An 18,142-nucleotide genomic window follows, 5' to 3' on the forward strand; every position below is an offset into this window, starting at 1 on the left:
CCTCTTCCCGGCCCCTCCCCACTCAGTTCATAACATCTCGTGGCCCCCGCTTCGCGGGAGCCGCTCGCCGGACTAACCTGGTGGACCTTGAAGCCGCTGTTTCCCCCACGCTCGGGGCTGCTGAACCTACGGATCCTGAACTCTGGGAGGCTGCTGAACTACACCGCTGCCCCGGGACTGCGAGGACCAGGGTGCTCGCTGTTGCCTTGAGCCAGCACACCTGTGTCCTCTTCCCGGCCCCTCCCCACTCAGTTCATAACATCTCGTGGCCCCCGCTTCGCGGGAGCCGCTCGCCGGACTAACCTGGTGGACCTTGAAGCCGCTGTTTCCCCCACGCTCGGGGCTGCTGAACCTACGGATCCTGAACTCTGGGAGGCTGCTGAACTACACCACTGCCCCGGGACTGCGAGGACCAGGGTGCTCGCTGTTGCCTTGAGCCAGCACACCTGTGTCCTCTTCCCGGCCCCTCCCCACTCAGTTCATAACATCTCGCGGCCCCCGCTTCGCGGGAGCCGCTCGCCGGACTAACCTGGTGGACCTTGAAGCCGCTGTTTCCCCCACGCTCGGGGCTGCTGAACCTACGGATCCTGAACTCTGGGAGGCTGCTGAACTACACCGCTGCCCCGAAACTGCGAGGACCAGGGTGCTCGCTGTTGCCTTGAGCCAGCACACCTGTGTCCTCTTCCCGGCCCCTCCCCACTCAGTTCATAACATCTCGCGGCCCCCGCTTCGCGGGAGCCGCTCGCTGGACTAACCTGGTGGACCTTGAAGCCGCTGTTTCCCCCACGCTCGGGGCTGCTGAACCTACGGATCCTGAACTCTGGGAGGCTGCTGAACTACACCGCTGCCCCGGGACTGCGAGGACCAGGGTGCTCGCTGTTGCCTTGAGCCAGCACACCTGTGTCCTCTTCCCGGCCCCTCCCCATTTTTCCCATCTACCGTGCTGCTTAAGTGTCCCGCCCTTACGCGCCAGCGGAACGCGCCCGGAGCGAAGACCGGGCTAAGAGCGGGCCGTTTGAGGACAGGCGAGGCAGGGCCAGGGCCTACCTTCTTTCGCCTCTACTGTGACTGCATCAATGGCGACTGTGAGAGAAACTCGGAGCAAAACAACCCAGGCTGCTGCCAAGCCCACAGGTACATTGGACTTATATTTTGCAAAGGCTGGATCCCTGTTGATTGACGACATATCCACTCTAGAGAAGCGTATTTCCCTAGAAATAGACTGGATTAGAAGATCGTCTCTAGGCCCTCTCAAACATGCTACCTCCCCACCACAACTGCTAGAATGTGTTGACTATGTTAAGGGGGGACCGCCTGGATTACCGGTTTCCTCGACATCAGTGAATCCTAGCACTACGTCTTCATCTATTACAGACTGTGATACTTCTACTCCAATGGATTTTATTACACTATCCCTCCCGCCTCCAAGGCTCTCTACTGCCCCCACACCCTCCAGTCTGGATATAATTTCTGAGACAAATAAGAAAACGAATGATATTCCTAGTGTAGATCCAAATCAAGGAAATCGTGAGGGAGCAATACCTAAGAGGAAGGGAAGGGCCCAAACTGTAGGAGGGCGCAGGCCAAAGGATATGTTGCCTGCCTCTAGGGGGAAAACAAACTCTCCATTAGTGGGACGGAAGGGAGTGGCAGTACCCCTAACCAAAAGACCAGTGAGTCCAATAATTGCTGCACGGGTGGAGGGCCACTCACTTGTAGACATAAAATCTCTCTTGAGCGAGTTACTCACCCCCTTAATAGATCGCCTTGCTAAACTGGAATCATCTATAATTAATCTGCATCATGACTTGGCTCAGTTAGGGGTTAACCCTAGACCAACTAAAACACCTATAAACTCCACAGCTATACCACTCTCGAGGGACAGTCATGGTCTACAACAGCTCCCCCATTTACATCTGCCCAGACCAATTCCTTCTTCAAAACCTGGACCCACGATCTCTCCACAGAATACCGTCCCCACTTTCAGTGACACACCGTTTCCTTCCCCATCACGGGCGCAGGAATATAATAGTAGACACAGACCAGTCAACTTACCGCCTGAGTCAGCCCCGTATACAGTTATCCTAACGGGTATCCCGGAATTAAAACCATCTATCAGCGAACCAGTGGTGGCTTTGAAAAACAAAGTCATCCACTGGCTCTCGAAAAATAGGCCTTTACCAGAGGCCATTAACAGTGAGGTTCTCATGGTTAGGAGACTCCCGTGGCTGGGTAAAACTAAAAAAACTATCCCGGGAGACTGTGTATTGATTCATTTTAGGGACCCCCGAACAGTTTCTCACATATGTAGTTGGCCACATCCAACTACGGGTTCTCTTATTCAATCGCTCCCACTCTCCTTCTTCTACCCTCCCACAACATCCACACAAGCTGAGGACGGGTGGGACCTAGTACCCTGGAGAAATAGGTCAAGGGCTCCACAGGCCGATAGGGAACGCTGGCTGACAGGGTGCCCTAGACATGACCAAGTACCCACTCACAATCGTTTCTCTACTTTAGACATGGTGGATTGACCGTTTTTGTCTGTGGGTGGGGCCCCTCTGAACACAACTAAGAATAGACTACCAGTATTTCCTAAGGACGAGGAACAATCTCCGTACACTAAAGTCACTGAAGAGGGTAGCTCAGAGGTGGCCTTTCCACCTTGGAACACCCCACCCGCGAGGGTCATGCAGGGAACTGATTACGGCCCAACCTCTCCACAGGGGTCGGAGTCGGAAGTGGTCTTACCCCACAGCATACCTTGCACGGCTCCAATTTCCTCACCACTTAAAATTCTTTCCTGGAACATTGCGGGCCTCTCTAACAAATTTGATAACCCGTCCTGGTGTTCTTTTATCGAGCAAAAAGACATCTGTCTCTTACAAGAGACGTGGGCTAGAGAAAATATTGTTCATAAGGGCTTTGCAACCTTTTCTAAGCATGCAACGTGGGGGGGCAGGGGGCGACCTTCAGGCGGCCTCACAACTTGGGTGGCCACTGATTTAGGTTGCAGGGCGGACATTTTACCCACTAACTCAGCAGACATCCTCGCTGTGCTGCTGGAGTGGCCAAATGCCGCTAGTCCGTTGTTGATTAACATCTACTCACGCCCAACCAATATTTCCCAGGAGTCATCTACTATTACGGAGCTCGCTCTGGTCTTAAATGACATACCAGAGGGTACTGCCTATCTTGTAGGAGGGGACTTTAATTGCCATTACGAGCCCCTCCCTGGCTTCATGGAGGGACTGGCCACGGAGGAGGATCTCTTCTGGCATATTCCTCCCACTCAGGCTCCGGCTCCTAAGACATGGTCCCCCCTGGCCCTGCAAATTAACTCCCTCTCGTTGAAATATGGCCTTCGCGCCTGCAATGGCAGGTCTAAGTCCGACGGTATGGCAAGATGTACCTTTAATAGAATGGGCAGTGAATCCAGACTGGACTATGTTTTGGTTCCTGTGTGTTCTTGGTCCTTTGTAACAGACTTTTGGGTTACAATCAGGAGTGATAGCGACCATAATGCCCTTGAACTAAATTATAGGCACCCTGGCTCCCCAGCCAGGGGAATTTGTAGGGGTGAATCTGAAGAATGCCGGGTACTTGAGTCCAATAGACGCAGAATAAAGTGGGAGCATATATCTTCCCATCCGGAAAAAATTCAGAACTTATATGCTCAAGCACTGCCCCTATTGGAGAAACTCCAGGCGTTAGCAGAGAAAGGCACTAGCGAGGTCATTTATACTGATCTGGGACAGCTACATGCCGACTTCCTAATAATAGTTTCTGAGTGCCTAACGAAACCAATAACCAGGACTAATAGAAATTCTTTCAGTCCATCATGGTACAACGGCGCTTGCCGAAAGGCGAAAGGCGAAAGCCGACCTCCTGGGTGCAATCAAGGAAGGTAGGTGTGCCGTGGACATCAGGGCTAGACGAAGTGTCTACAAGTCCATGACCTCAAACGCTAAAAGAGAATGGGAACATGATAAGTGGTCTAATCTCACTAATTTTTTGGCCCGTGCAGACTCGCGCAAATTTGGGCGCTGCGTCAACACGGGTTGCGAGGAATTAATACCTGCCTTAGAACCTAATATCTCAGCTAAGGTATGGCAGGACCATTTTCAGTCTCTTTATAAACTGCCTGAGGATGTAGGGGAAAATTCTAACCATCCCCACTGCTCCCTTGAGACTGGTGAACCATTCACTTTTAAGGAGGTGCGAGCCGTTCTGACTGGCCTTGCCACTGGCAAGGCACCAGGCTTGAATGGGCTTCCGGGTGACTTGTTCAAGCAGGAGCCAGACGTTTGGACCCCCTATCTTGCGACCCTCTATAACGCCATCTTAGCAGGTATGGCTATTCCGGGTACTTGGCTGGGGGCGGAGATCGTACCAATTTTTAAAAAGGGTTCCCCTCTGCTCCCAGCCAACATTAGCCTAATAGATGTACCGCAGAAGATGTTTGGTAGGCTCATTCTAAATCGCCTCCAGGACTGGATAGAAGAAATGGCGATTATGAGCCCTTACCAAGCGGGTTTCCAGCGTGGTATCTCCACCACTGACCAAATCTTCCGGTTAAACCTTTTATATTGGAAGACGGTGCTGATTGAGGGCGGCAGTCTTTATACAGTCTTTGTAGACCTTCGTGCCGCCTTCGACCTGGTACCCAGAGACAAGTTATGGTCGGTGTTAATAAAGATGGGGGTCCCCGGAGATATCCTCTCAATTCTGAGAAGGTTGCATCAGGGGAATTATGCAAGAGTAAGATGCGGAAGGGATGGAACATTGTCTGATGCTTTCCCGGTCGATAGGGGGGTTAGGCAGGGTTGTGTCCTCGCCCCGACTCTCTTTTGTCTTTTCGTTAACGGGGTCGTAGATCACCTTTGTACCCTGAACGATATTGATGCCCCTAAGTTGGACGGCAGCAGGGTTCCCGCTATTATGTTTGCGGATGATACCCTGCTGCTCTCCAAATCCCCCATGGGACTCCAACGGGTCTTGGATGGCTTTGTAGGTTTCTGCGAGGAGCGTGGGTTGGAGATCAATGCTGCTAAAACTAAATGTATGATCTTCAACCCACCCCCGACCACACGGTCGTCGCCCAGTATAGGATCCTCTAGGCTGGAGAGGGTTTTTACCTTTGAATATCTGGGTATAGTTATTAACGAACGCATGACCTGGGAGCCACACAAACTAAGAGCGAATATGAAATTGACCCAGTCTGTGGGTGGCATTGACAGGATGACAAAGGGCCTTACATACAGACCCCTAGGCCCACGCATACAAATATACAAGGTTCAGGCTCGGGGGGCCATTACTTATGGTGCTGAAATCTGGGGACATACGCCTGTGCAGAAGCTTCAGGTAACAGAGAACACTTTTCTCAGGCAGCTGACAGCTCTACCGGCCAGTACTCCTCTTATGCCACTCAGATTAGATCTGGGCTTAAGACCACTTTCAGAGGAGTTGGGCTTAAAACCCCTAACCCTATGGTGCAAAATATGGTCGTCTCCAGAACATTCCAAATACAGAGCAGAGCTGCAAGAGATTTTGCGCCTTTGTAACAACACACAAATACCTTGGTTAAGTTACATAAAGCTTACCTGTGAGACATTGGGTAGACCTGACTTGTGGTATGATCCAGAGGTCACATGCACCAGGAATTCCCGCAAACTTATCACGAAGGTATTTCGGGAACACCACTTACAAGGTGCTATAAGGACAGCGAGGGAGGGCTCTCATATTGCCCACTTCTTGGCTTTTAAAGATTTTTATCACTTAGAGTCAACTTATAATGATATGGGTCCCACTCTCACAAGAAAGCTTTACATGCAATGGCGCTATAACACTCTCCCTCTGAGGGCATACACTGCCCAGTGTCTCACTCAGCACACTCGGCCCTCTGCCCTCTTTGCAAGCAGACACAAGAGACAGACCTGCATGTTTTATTCTTCTGTCCGGTGTACACCAGAGCAAGGAAGTTTTGGATTTGCCCATTACTTAGAAACATGGGTTTCAAACAACACCTCCCAGCTTTTAGAATACTTAAATCTGACATCTCACCACCAATTGACTTTGCTGTTGCCAAGTTTTTAACGTCTATGTGGTTCACACGCTCACGTCTTCTTAAAACCATATCAAATAATGACGTTGGACTGAGTTAATATTTTTATCACAACTGTGTATTGTTTTATTACTGTTATGTTTTTATTGTACTATGATGCTTCTTTTATGGTCGTAATGACCGAAATAAAGATATTTGATGATGATGATAAGAAATTCACCGGCACAGAGACTGGTGCCAGAACCAAAGTCGTCATGAAAGCTGGTGTGGAAGTCAAAGTGGGTTCAAATAGAACAGATGGCACCAAAATCAAACCCACCGACGGGAACCTGACTAGAAGCCTCTGCGTATCCTTGGAGCCTAAAGGAGCACACAGGGAGTAGGAACCATGCCTAAAATATGCAGCGTGACCTCCCAAAAGGCCTCTATTTGCTAAAACCTCGTAGAGAGACCCAGAAACTAGGGTTCTATCGGGACCAAACTCAGTTCCTTAGTCAGGAAGTGAGACCAGGAAACACGTTGCTACCCTCACACCCTCTCTGGATTTTGAGAGTGATGGAAAGCGGCTGATTCCCACTTTGATTTCTTGTGCTTCTTCTTAGATTTACCTAAAGACTTAGATTGTGACGAGGACCTGCCATGGGAATGACTTGAGGAGCAGGGACAAGACTGTCCTTTTGGCTTTGACCGGTCATGACGCGGAGTCTTCCTATGCTTGACGATGTGGAATTTTATCTTGTAGTCCCATATAGCCTTTGGGTTCATCTGGACAGAGTCGTTGCAGGCCCTGGAATCTTACTCTGACCCCCAAGCACTACAGACATACCTCATGGGGAATCGGTCACAGAAATGTGTTTGAGACAGTGCCTACAATGTTTAAACCCGGTCTCTTTTGGAGGTTTCATATTGTCCCTTGAGCAATGGAAAAACAATTCTTGAAGTAAATTGTTTGTCAAAGACGAAAGTGGTAAGCCCCGAATCCAAGTCTGAAGGTGGAAAGAAATGACCAGGTGCAGACGTGCCTTGCTGCCTCTTATATGTAGCCCTGTTCGTCACTTCCGAACGGAACAACGTCGGTGCAGAGCTGCAAGACGCCCCCTACTGGCAACCAGGAGTACCGCTATAAAGCTCCAGATCCAGTCTGTGGGGATATTCAAAATGCGGTTAGCAATATCCATCACAAACACGTTTGTTTCTATTTCTTGTGTCAGGGTGGTATCGAAAGTGGTGGTATTGTCTAATACAATCCAGCGAAATCCTACACCTTGTGTATTATCTGAGGTGTAGCTCACCCTTTTCTCTCTTGTGGTTTTCTTTTATGTTGTTGCCTGAGCTATGATGAAGCTTTCTGGTTGTATTCAAGGTTATAAATGATTGTGTTTAATAGCAACTTGTAAGTAATTACCCCTGTATATTTTTTTTTGGGGTGGGATTTTTAGTAGTATTAAGTAGCTCAGCAATTCCGGTCCCATAACTGGGTTTGGTTTCCAGCATAAATTACATAAAAGCACATACATTCCAACAAATATCACCATAAACATTATGTTGTGACTTATAAAAGCTTTCATGGCCACAAAAAGTGTAAAATACTGCCACCCAAATCCTGAAGATTTTCCAAGGATCATGGGGGCCACACATGGCCACACGCTTGAATCACATCTGTCTTAAATCAGTGATTTTGATAGACTCTCTGGACCTTCTAGTCTTCTTAATAGAAGAACTGATCCGGTTATGCCAAGGAACTTGAGTTGCTGGTAGAAACAAAATGTTCATCAGTATGACCACACTCAATTCCTCGTCAAATCTGGGCTTCTCTGAAACTTGCCTTTTCTGCATGGCCATCCAATATTTTTGTCTTTTTCTGAGCTGTATACTTTTGTTGGCTTTAGAACTCTGTGCACTTTAACCCTGTTAACCAATGGTAAAGTGCCTGTGCTCTCCTTTAAACATGGTCTAACGGGGATATTCCTATTTTTACCTATAGGTCCCTAGCATATGGTACAAAATGTACCCAGGGCCTTTAACTCAAATGTTACTAGTGGATTACAGCACCTGTTGTGTTGTCCACTACAGTGACAGTGCACACATGACTGCAGGCCTACCATTGTAAGCTGACTGTAGCAGGATTAAATACTGCAGTTTGACTTGTCAAATTAAACATTTTCACAGTAATAAGTCACCGCTATGTATGCCTTGCAGTCCACAAGGCAGGATGCATAGTATGTAACAGTGGGACAATTTAATGTTAACATGTCCTTACAGTTACTAGCAACCACAAGCTGTTTTTATTTTGGTTGGCCTAGCTGTCCTATATCGAAAACCAGAGTACAGATTAAAATCCTAATAGTGTATCTCGGGCATGGGACTAACTAGAAGAAAAAAAAACTATTTTTAATAGTTATCAAAAGTTCAATGGTTAAGTCGTATAAATATTAACTGTTATACATTTACTTTTTCTCTGCCTGGGCTCCTGGAGGCTAAATTTGCATTTAGACTCCCACTTCTGGCATCAGGTAATTAGCATTCGAATAGGTGTGAAAAAAAAGGTGCGATGCGCTTTCTAGGAGCAAAAATAGGCTGTCCTGAATGGCCAGAGATGACTCCACTGAACCGGACAGACAATACAGGGTGAAACCTTGAGCATCCTTTTTGATATTGCAAAATCAAATCCTGTGTGAATTTCAGATTTTGCTTGACAGGACTGCTGGGTTTACATATAACACTCTGGTCACACTTGAAAGGAAGGGAGACAGGATGCCAAACCAATTCTTATGTATCCACTGCCTGGTTGCTGGAAACCCCTACTAGACTTCTGTCACTGGGTTAATGGGGAGTACAGTGCCTGTCCCAATCTAGATTTTAATGTTAGATGTGGGAGGACACTATGATTACCATAGTACACTCCCCATACCCCCCCCCCCCACACCCTCAGAGCCCAAGTTTAATGTGGCTGAAGACTTCTGCCATCTTGAAAATGCCCAAAGTAGTAGGGTTTGCCCCAGGAACTTTTACCCCACTGGTTAAAGCATGCCCAGGAGTCATACCCACTCTCTAGCTTGTGCCAGACATAAATTTGGCACCTCCAGGGACCCACTTCCGAACACTTCTTGGACCTTCAGAAGATCAAAAGAACACTTCTGGACCTGAAGAAGATCAGAAGAGGAGTGAACCTGCTGTATGCGACCCGAGAAGAGCCCTAAAGGATTGGACCTGATCTCTCTGGTACCCAGGACAAGGAAATTGACCCCAAGCATCATAAGGCTGACCTCATGTTAAAGCTACAGGGACACAACATGCTACAAGAGGCCTTTGTCTCCAACTACCCAGCTGACCAGCGGCAACTGGACCAGAACTGGACCCTGCTGTTTTGCCTCTGCCCGACACCCAGGGAGATTAAGTGCCTCTAAGGTCCTAGGAGGTCTTTAGAAGTGTACTCCTGAGGTGGACTGGTACTTAAAGGACTAAAGTCAAAAGGTCAATTTGCACCTAGGTCTCAGTCCAACACAACCACTGACTACCACTTTATGCTCCTTGGAGCTATACTTACTTAAAACTTTAAAAAATGATATATTCGGTTACCCTTGTTGGATTTCGGCATTTCAGTGTCATGTTGTTAATTTTATTTTATCTGTCTACTTTGGTTTTGGATTTTTATTGTTTTGCATTTTAACTTTATTGCTGTTTTGGTACTGCATAAATACTTTACACATTGCCCTAAGTTAAGCCTGTCTGCTCTGTGCCATAGCTACCAGGAGTTTGAGCTAAGGCTAATTTAGTGACTTTGAGGGTTCATCCTGACAAGGGTTGTGATTATTCCTTCAGGTGGGTAGTCACCCACCCCAAATAATAATCCAATTTCTTACACAGCCCGTATCCAAGTTCTTCTAAATCTGCTACTGCTAGGTGTGGGCCTAAAGAGGAGGGACGCCCAGGATGTCTGCTCACGGGAAAGACTGTAGAATATGAGAAGAGTAGCTGACTGTATAAAAGCCCATTTCTAGAATTATAGGATGCAAGTGTGTGAAACAACAATTCCCACAGTATATATGGGATACATACATGGTTGTTTCTTTGATTTCATTGTGTGTCTCACCAACGTCAATAATGCATTTGAGAATGGTGGCCTGTTGCAGTTGTTTGAAATGCTGCCTTTTGTTTAGTAGTAATATTGAATAGTGTTTCTTCTAGGATCCTTTGCTTTGTTTCCTCAAGTTTAAATCTATGTTGGATTGAATTCTGAGTATTTTGTCTTTGGGTGGCGGAAGTTACCAGGATGTTGCTTTATCATTACTATTGTATATCAAGTGTTGGACCAATTAAGGAGCTTTTGGATGCAGGCAGGTGTAGTTCAGTCTTTGCAACAATTTATTTAAGTCAGTCTGCACCCAATCACTCCTTGATGACAGGGAGACGGATTTAGAGCCCTCCAATCTGGTTGGCCTCATAAGAAAAGCAAGGCCACTCTCGGTATACATACAATAGATACCTTCGGTTAGCCAACTTAATTTATTTTATGAATGGGTATTTCTGCCTTTTTCAGCCTGGAAATGTTTTATATCATACTAATAAAACTGTAAAGGCACCTAATAAAACCTAAAGAACAAGTTACTAACCTTCGGTAACGATGTATCTGTAAGAAACATTAGTTAGTTAGATTCCTCACCTTAGAATATCCCCAGGCGTCAGACTGGATCCGGAAGATTTTTCGTCAGCAATACCCCTTGCGCGTCGCTAGGCGTCGTCTGCGGCTCCGCGTCCGTCGTCGGCGTCGTGCGCCGGGATGACGTCGTCGGAGTACTTAGACGCCGCCCTCGCGCGCTGACGTCAGTTCTTGTACATAGCCTTCCGCGCCAGGAACGCAGAGCCATGCAAAGACCGACACTGGTGCCAAAAATAAAATCTAGGGGCCTGAAAGGATAACCTTAACCCTAGATGTCAGTTCGCAGAACGGGGAGGATGGGAGGGTCGGTGAGGAATCTAACTAACTAATGTTTCTTACAGATACATCGTTACCGAAGGTTAGTAACTTGTTCATCTGAAAGAAACACGTTAGTTAGATTCCTCACCTTAGAATAGATACCCAAGCAATACCATCCCCGGTGGTGGGTCTGCGAACCAAGATCACACCAGAAAGTCCTGGAGGACAGAACGGCCAAAGAAGCCATCCCTCCGGACTTGGCTGTCAAGGCAATAATGCCTGGCAAACGTGTGTAGCGAAGCCCACGTCGCCGCCTGACAGATGTCCTGCAAAGGGACTCCCCGTCCCAAGGCAGTAGTAGCCGCCGTGGCCCGAGTAGAATGGGCGCGCAGCCCAACAGGAGGGTCCTTTTTAGCCAAGGAATAGCAGATTTTTATACACAAAACGACCCACCGAGAGATGGTTCGTTTGTGCACAGCTTTCCCCTTCTTAGCGCCCACGTACCCAACAAAAAGCTGGTCGTCCACCCGGAACTGTTTTGTGCGGTCCAGATAAAAGGAGAGCGCACGTTTTGGGTCCAGACGGTGGAGCCTCTCTTCCTCTTTGGAAGGATGCAGAGGCGGAAAGAAGGTGGGCAAGGTGACAGACTGCCCAAGGTGAAATGGAGTCACCACTTTAGGAAGAAAGGAAGGACGAGGCCGAAGGACAACCTTGTCCGGATGAACAGATAGAAAAGGAGGCTTTGAAGATAAAGCCTGGAGCTCACTCACCCGTCTAGCCGAGGTGATGGCTACCAGAAAAGCAGTCTTTAGAGTTAGAAGACGAAGAGGGCAATTGTGAAGAGGCTCGAAGGGAGCGCACATCAGGAATGTCAAAACCAGATTCAAGTCCCACTGAGGCATTACAAAAGGGACAGGAGGGAACGTGTGTGTAATGCCTTTGAGAAAGCGTGTAACCACAGGGGACTTGAAAAGAGAAGGCTGATCAGGAAGCCGCAAGAAGGCGGAGATGGCAGCAAGATAACCTTTCAGGGTGCCCAGGGCAGAGCCCTGCCGGGCCAGAGAAAGAAGGAAGAGGAGAACCTCAGAAAGAGGGGCGGAAAGGGGATCCACAGCCTTTGCTGTGCACCATGCCACAAATTTGTTCCACCGGCAGGCGTATACCGACTTTGTGGAGGGACGCCTGGCTGCCAGAATGATATCACAGACTTCAGGAGGCAAGTCAAATGGCATCAACTGCCGCCGCTCAATCTCCACGCATGGAGGTGGAGGCTGGACAGGTTCGGGTGGAGGACCGTCCCCTGCTGCTGCGACAGAAGATCCTCCCGAAGGGGCAGACGTATCGGGGGATCGGTCAACAGACTGAGTAGCTCGGGATACCAGTATCTTCGTGCCCAATCCGGAGCCACCAAGATGACTTGGGCCCGGTCGCGCCTGATCTTCTTCAGCACTCTGGGCAGAAGTGGTATAGGCGGAAAGGCGTACAACAGACCGCAACTCCACTCGTGACGAAAAGCGTCGCCGAGCGAGTGCCGCCTTGGAAATTCCAACGCGCAGAACTGCTGACATTGCGCGTTCTCTTCGGTGGCGAATAGATCTAACCAAGGCTCTCCCCACTGCTGAAAGAGGCCTTGCACCACTTCGGAGTTCAGACGCCATTCGTGATCCATCATGCACCGGCGGCTGAGTTCGTCTGCTCTGGCGTTCAGAGAGCCCGCCAGATGTTGAACCACCAGGGTGACGCCCTGGTGTTCCAGCCATGTCCAGAGGCGCAGAGCCTCCTGACAAAGGGTCCACGACCCCACCCCGCCCTGTTTGTTGCAGTACCACATGGCGGTGGTGTTGTCCGTGAACACCTGCACGACACTTCCCCTGACAGAGGGAAGGAAGGCTTTCAGTGCAAGCCGGATCGCTCTCAACTCCAACAGGTTGATGTGGAGACGAGACTCCGCCGGAGACCAGAGGCCTCTGATCTCCGCCTCTCCCATATGGCCACCCCATCCCAGGAGGGACGCATCCGTCACTACGACATGCTCCGGTTGGGGAAGGGAGAGGCTCTTGCCCTTGACCCACTCGCGGTCCGTGAGCCACCACTGCAACTGCTGTGCAGTACCCTCCGAGATCAAGACATGGTCGGACAGGTTGCCGTGATGCTGGGCCCACTGAAACTTCAGGTCCCACTGCAGAGCCCGCATGCGCCGCCTGGCGTGATGCACTAGTAGGATGCAGGAGGCCATCAGCCCCAGAAGCCGCAACACTAGCCTGACCGAAACCCGGGATAGAGGCCGAAAGATGGGAATCAGGGCCTGTATATCCCGGACCCGCTGTTCCGGTGGATGGACCCGGAACTGCGCCGAATCGAGAACCGCTCCGATGAAGAGGAGCTTCTGAGAGGGACTCAAGTGTGACTTCGGCACGTTGATGGAAAACCCCAGCAAATGCAGGAGATCCGCCGTAGTCTGGAGGTGGGAGACGACTGCCTGGGGCGAGCCCGCCTTCAACAACCAGTCGTCGAGATAGGGGAAGACTGGGATCCCTGATCTGCGCAGATGAGCTGCGACCACCGCCATCACTTTCGTGAACACCCGAGGGGCACTGGTGAGGCCGAAGGGGAGCACGGTAAACTGAAAGTGCTCCTGGCCCACCGTGAACCGCAGGTAACGCCGGTGGGCCGGCAGGACGGGGATATGGAAATATGCGTCCTGCAAGTCCAACGCTACCATCCAGTCTCCAGGGTCTAGGGCAGCTAAAACCTGAGCCAACGTTAGCATCTTGAACCTTTCCTTTCGGAGGAAGGCATTGACGTTCCGGAGGTCCAAGATAGGGCGCAGGCCCCCCTTGCCCTTCTTGGGAACCAGAAAGTAGTGGGAATAACAACCACGACCTACTTCTGGACTCGGAACGCGCTCGACGGCCCCCTTGGCCAAGAGAGCCGAAACTTCCTCACGGAGAAGATCCAAATGATCCCCCGAGATACGGTGGTGCTGCGGTGGCATGGCTGGAGGGGTCGTCTCGAAGGGGAGGGAGTAGCCCCTTCGGACGATTTGCAGCACCCACCTGTCCGATGTTATGGACCGCCAGTGGAGCAGGTGATGGCGAACTCTGCCGCCCACTGGCGTGGTATGGGCCTGAAAGCTCGGACTAGGAAGGCTTTGAGGCGGATGCTGCCGGGGTGGATGTGGGCTGACCACGTCGGCCTCCATTTCCGCCACGGCGGAAGCCACGTCCGCGACCGCGCGCAGGTTGGTTCTGCGGCTGGTGGCTTTGCGGACGTGAGGAGGCGCCCCTTCCTTGGCCACGAAAGGGGCGAAAAGCGGAGGTGTGCGCCCGCGGAGCCGAGAGGCCCAAGGACTTGGCCGTAGCCCGGGAGTCCTTAAAGCGGTTCAGCGCACTGTCCGCCTTCTCACCAAACAGGCGAGTGCCATCAAAGGGCATGTCCATGAGGGTGTTCTGGACATCCCCGGAAAATGACGTGGACCGCATCCAGGCGTGGCGGCGGAGCGCCACCGTGGTGGAAATCGCCCGACCTAGCGAGTCCGTGGTGTCAAGCCCACATCTTATGGCGTGCCGTGCTGAATCCCTCCCATCGGCCAAAGCCTGGGTAAGACGCGTCCGGACCTCCTCCGGACACAGGGGCAGCACGTCCTCCACCGTATCCCACAGGGAATGGGAATAACGGTCCAAGAGACAGGCGGTATTTAAGGACCGCAGGCCCAAACTAAGGGACGAGAACAGTTTCTTGCCAAACTGCTCGAGTCTCTTGGAATCCCGGTCCGGCGGAGCGGTCGGGAAGGAGGATTGGGAAGTAGAGGCCTGGATAACCAGACTCTCGGGGGTGGGGTGTTGGGACAGGAAACTGGGGTCGCCCGGAGCAGGGCGGTGGCGCCTGGCAACGTTCCTATCCACAGGAGGAACTGTGGAGGGCTTGGACCAGGTGCCCTGCAGAACGTCAGTGAGGGCCTCGTTGAACGGCAGCAGAGGCTCAGTGGAGCTTGCTGAGGTTTGAAGCACCTCAGTGAGGATGTTGGTCCTCACAGCCACGGCAGGCAACTCGAGCCCAAGGGCCTCAGCCGCCTTGCGCAGCACCACAGAAAATGCTGCACCCTCCTCCGAAGCCACGGTCGGAGGAGAAGTGAATCCAGCGCCTGGCGAGGTGTCCAGCCCGCTGGCCTCCCCCAGTTCATCTGCCCAGTCCTGAGAAAGCTGTGACTGAACAGCCAGAGGGTCCTCGAACCCCTCCCAGTCGCCCCCTTCTTCCGATTCCTGATAAACAGGAGGAATGATCGGAACCGGACTGTAGAGATGGTAGGACTCTAGCGGCGTCGGATGCGGCGTCGGCGGACGCCGTGCCGGCGTCGGGTCCGGATGAGGGCTAAACTGGGGCGTCGGCGTCACAGGCGTCGGCGTCGGTGGCGCCGGTGACGGCGTCGGTGGTTCAGGCGTCGGCGCCGGTGGAGAAGTGACAAGGTCAACCGGCGTCGACTGGGGCCCAGGCATGGGCCCCGCGGGGACCTGCGGCGTCGAGACCGGAGTCGTCGACGGCGCCGGGGCCGGAGCCGCCGGCACGCGAGGTCGCCCAGTCGAGTCCGCGGGGCCCGAAGGCGCGCCAGCGGGCGTCGACGGCGGGGCCAGGCTCCTCATGGCCGAGAGGAAGGCACTGATCTCCGCCGGCGCCGCGTCAGCCCCAGGGACCGGAAGGTATGGGGGCGGACGCGGCACCTGTGGCTCCGCCGGAGCCGCGGGGGTGGAACCACTTGGACCCTCGGCCGAGTCGCGCGACCGGCGAGGGGAGTCCGAAGAGCGATGTCGCCGCTTGGACTTCTTAGAGTGTTTGGACTTACCCGACGACTTGGAGCCCGACGATCGATGGTGGCGTCGGCTAGGGCTCCGCGAGCGATCCTTGGACCTCCTCCTGGACCGAGATCGCGCACGACGCGGAGCCGAGTGGCGAAGCTCGAGAAGCTTGCGGGACCGCTCCCGCCTAGCCTTCGAAGTCAGGGCCTGACAGTCGTTGCACGACTCCGCGTCGTGGTCGAGGCCTAAGCAGTAGAGGCACCGGCGGTGGTGATCGGTCACCGACATCAGTCGATGACAATCTTCGCAAGCCTTGAACCCAGGCATCCTACCGGCACCAGATGTCGACAGACAAGGATCAAAAATGATCAAAAAGATTTAGTCAAAAAAGACTAAAAGGGGTAGCTCTCCCGGATCTGCGCTTACTGGCGCGGAAAAAAGAAGAACTGACGTCAGCGCGCGAGGGCGGCGTCTAAGTACTCCGACGACGTCATCCCGGCGCACGACGCCGACGACGGACGCGGAGCCGCAGACGACGCCTAGCGACGCGCAAGGGGTATTGCTGACGAAAAATCTTCCGGATCCAGTCTGACGCCTGGGGATATTCTAAGGTGAGGAATCTAACTAACGTGTTTCTTTCAGATCCCACATACACGCTGAGGTACAGACGCATTACTGTTTCTTTAATCACATGAAATGACAAGGGACAAATAGTGGTAGAATTAAGTGGTGGAAAAGATGGGAGGGCATGGGGTTTAGAGTTTTGGAGAAGGGTTGCGTAAACTGTAGTGTTTTAGATATTACATGTCATGGATATTAGTTGGGTTGGGGAATCCAAGTGTTGGAGTCTAGATTTAGTCTAGATTTCAAGAGATGGGAAGGCATGGTTTGTAGAGTGGATGCGGCATGGCCTCCAGTAGGAAGGATGTGGTTTATAGAATCTAGATTATATTCTTTCTAGAGTTAAAAGAACATGCCTCAAGTAGGGCGTACGTTTTAGGAATGAGACCATGTAGTTGTGAATGACAAAGACATTTTTTCTAGAATGTGAGACATGGGTTCTAGAGTAGGAGAGACACAGATCTAACCCTGTTCTTCTATTGTTCATGAAAAGAAGAGGAAATATCAAACACATATTTCATCATAAATAGCTGGCTACTTCCTCATCCATGGAACCCTACAGATGTAACCCTTCTTAAAATGATAAGCTTGATGCAGAGGTGTAACGAAATTTGAGGGGACCCTCTGCAAAGTACGTGCAGGGGCCCCCTTCCGGACTTACCCAGGAGCTCTCAGGCCAGGGTACTGCACTGAGGGGGCCCCCTGGAGCTCGGGGGCCCCCCTGCACTGCGGGGGATGCGGGGGCCTTTGTTACGTCACTGGCTTGATGGGGCCTCTCTCGTGCCTCTGCATTTCTCAAACTTAGCTGCATCCTTTGTTAGGCTGTGTTCTGGTTTACTTGTTCCTTCTCTCCCTGTCCTCTCAGCTTGCATCTGCTTATGTTGCTCCCATTCAGGGTGCAATCCCCTGCTTGTCTTTCTGTCCTAGCATAGTGTCCATCGCCTGTGATTCTACTGACCGCTGGCAGAATCCTGGCAAGCTATGTCCCAGCTCTGTGCGCTCTTTCTTCCATCTTTTGTTTAACACACTTAGTTTACCATCTCCAGATTCATTTTACCCTATTTCCAATATCATGGGTTCTAGTCTCCAGTTACCCATATCCTGAATATCTTATCTCTTGCAATCCGGTGGGCCATTTCCTGTCTCTTAGGTCCCATTACTCTGTTTCTCATTCTTGTAGCCCTAATTTCTGCCTCCTGGAACTTAGTAAGTGGTGCAATACTTCTGTGACAGTCCCCTTGCCCTGCTCATGAAAAATGACAAAAACCATTGCTTTGCAGAACAGCCCCCAAAGCGATGCAGAGAAGGAGAAACACAGGAAAGAGAAAGAGAATGAAAGAGAACAGGAGAAGGACCTTGATCGCTCAGACTTGCGGCACAAGTCTCCCAAACGGACTTCAAAGAAAGAGAAGGTAAGTGGTTTCCCACGATTAAACCCCTAAAAGATGTGTCATCCCTGGGGAAGATGTTCTAAAGGGATAGGCTTCGCTGGAAGAGGGTTTTTTTTTAGGATAGATCTTCTCAGGAAGGCGGATTGTTCAGGAGAGGTTTTGTTTTCGAGGTAAAGACATCAATCTCTTGGAGAGGCATTTTTCGGAAAGAACCTTTCTCCTAAAGGTCATAAGGGGAGGAGTTGGTTTGGGGAGGGACATATTCAGGGTCATACTTTTCTTGTGGCTTCTCCATCTCTACGGAGGAGCTTCTCTAGCGAAGGAAACATCTTCCCTTGGAGGGGAATCACAGAAG

General features: G+C 51.1%; 1 protein-coding gene across 10 annotated transcripts in view; it reads left to right on the forward strand.

Annotated features, from left to right (window-relative positions):
• Positions 1 to 18,142, forward strand: part of PRPF40B (pre-mRNA processing factor 40B) — a 241,553-nt gene that overhangs the window by 219,074 nt on the left and 4,337 nt on the right. For 8 of the 10 annotated variants that reach the window (XR_014960471.1, XM_085600361.1, XM_085600363.1 and 5 more), the window contains one exon: positions 17,677 to 17,808. Coding sequence is in view for 7 of the 10 variants with exons in the window: in XM_085600361.1 (XP_085456487.1) it covers positions 17,677 to 17,808 (132 nt within the window). In the remaining 3 variants the exon portion in view is untranslated. The remainder of the gene's footprint in view (positions 1 to 17,676; positions 17,809 to 18,142) is intronic. The other 2 variants (XR_014960473.1, XR_014960472.1) reach the window with 1 other exon arrangement.

Source organism: Triturus cristatus, chromosome 4_2 (genome assembly GCF_964204655.1).
Source record: "Triturus cristatus chromosome 4_2, aTriCri1.1, whole genome shotgun sequence".
NCBI lineage: Eukaryota > Metazoa > Chordata > Amphibia > Caudata > Salamandridae > Triturus > Triturus cristatus.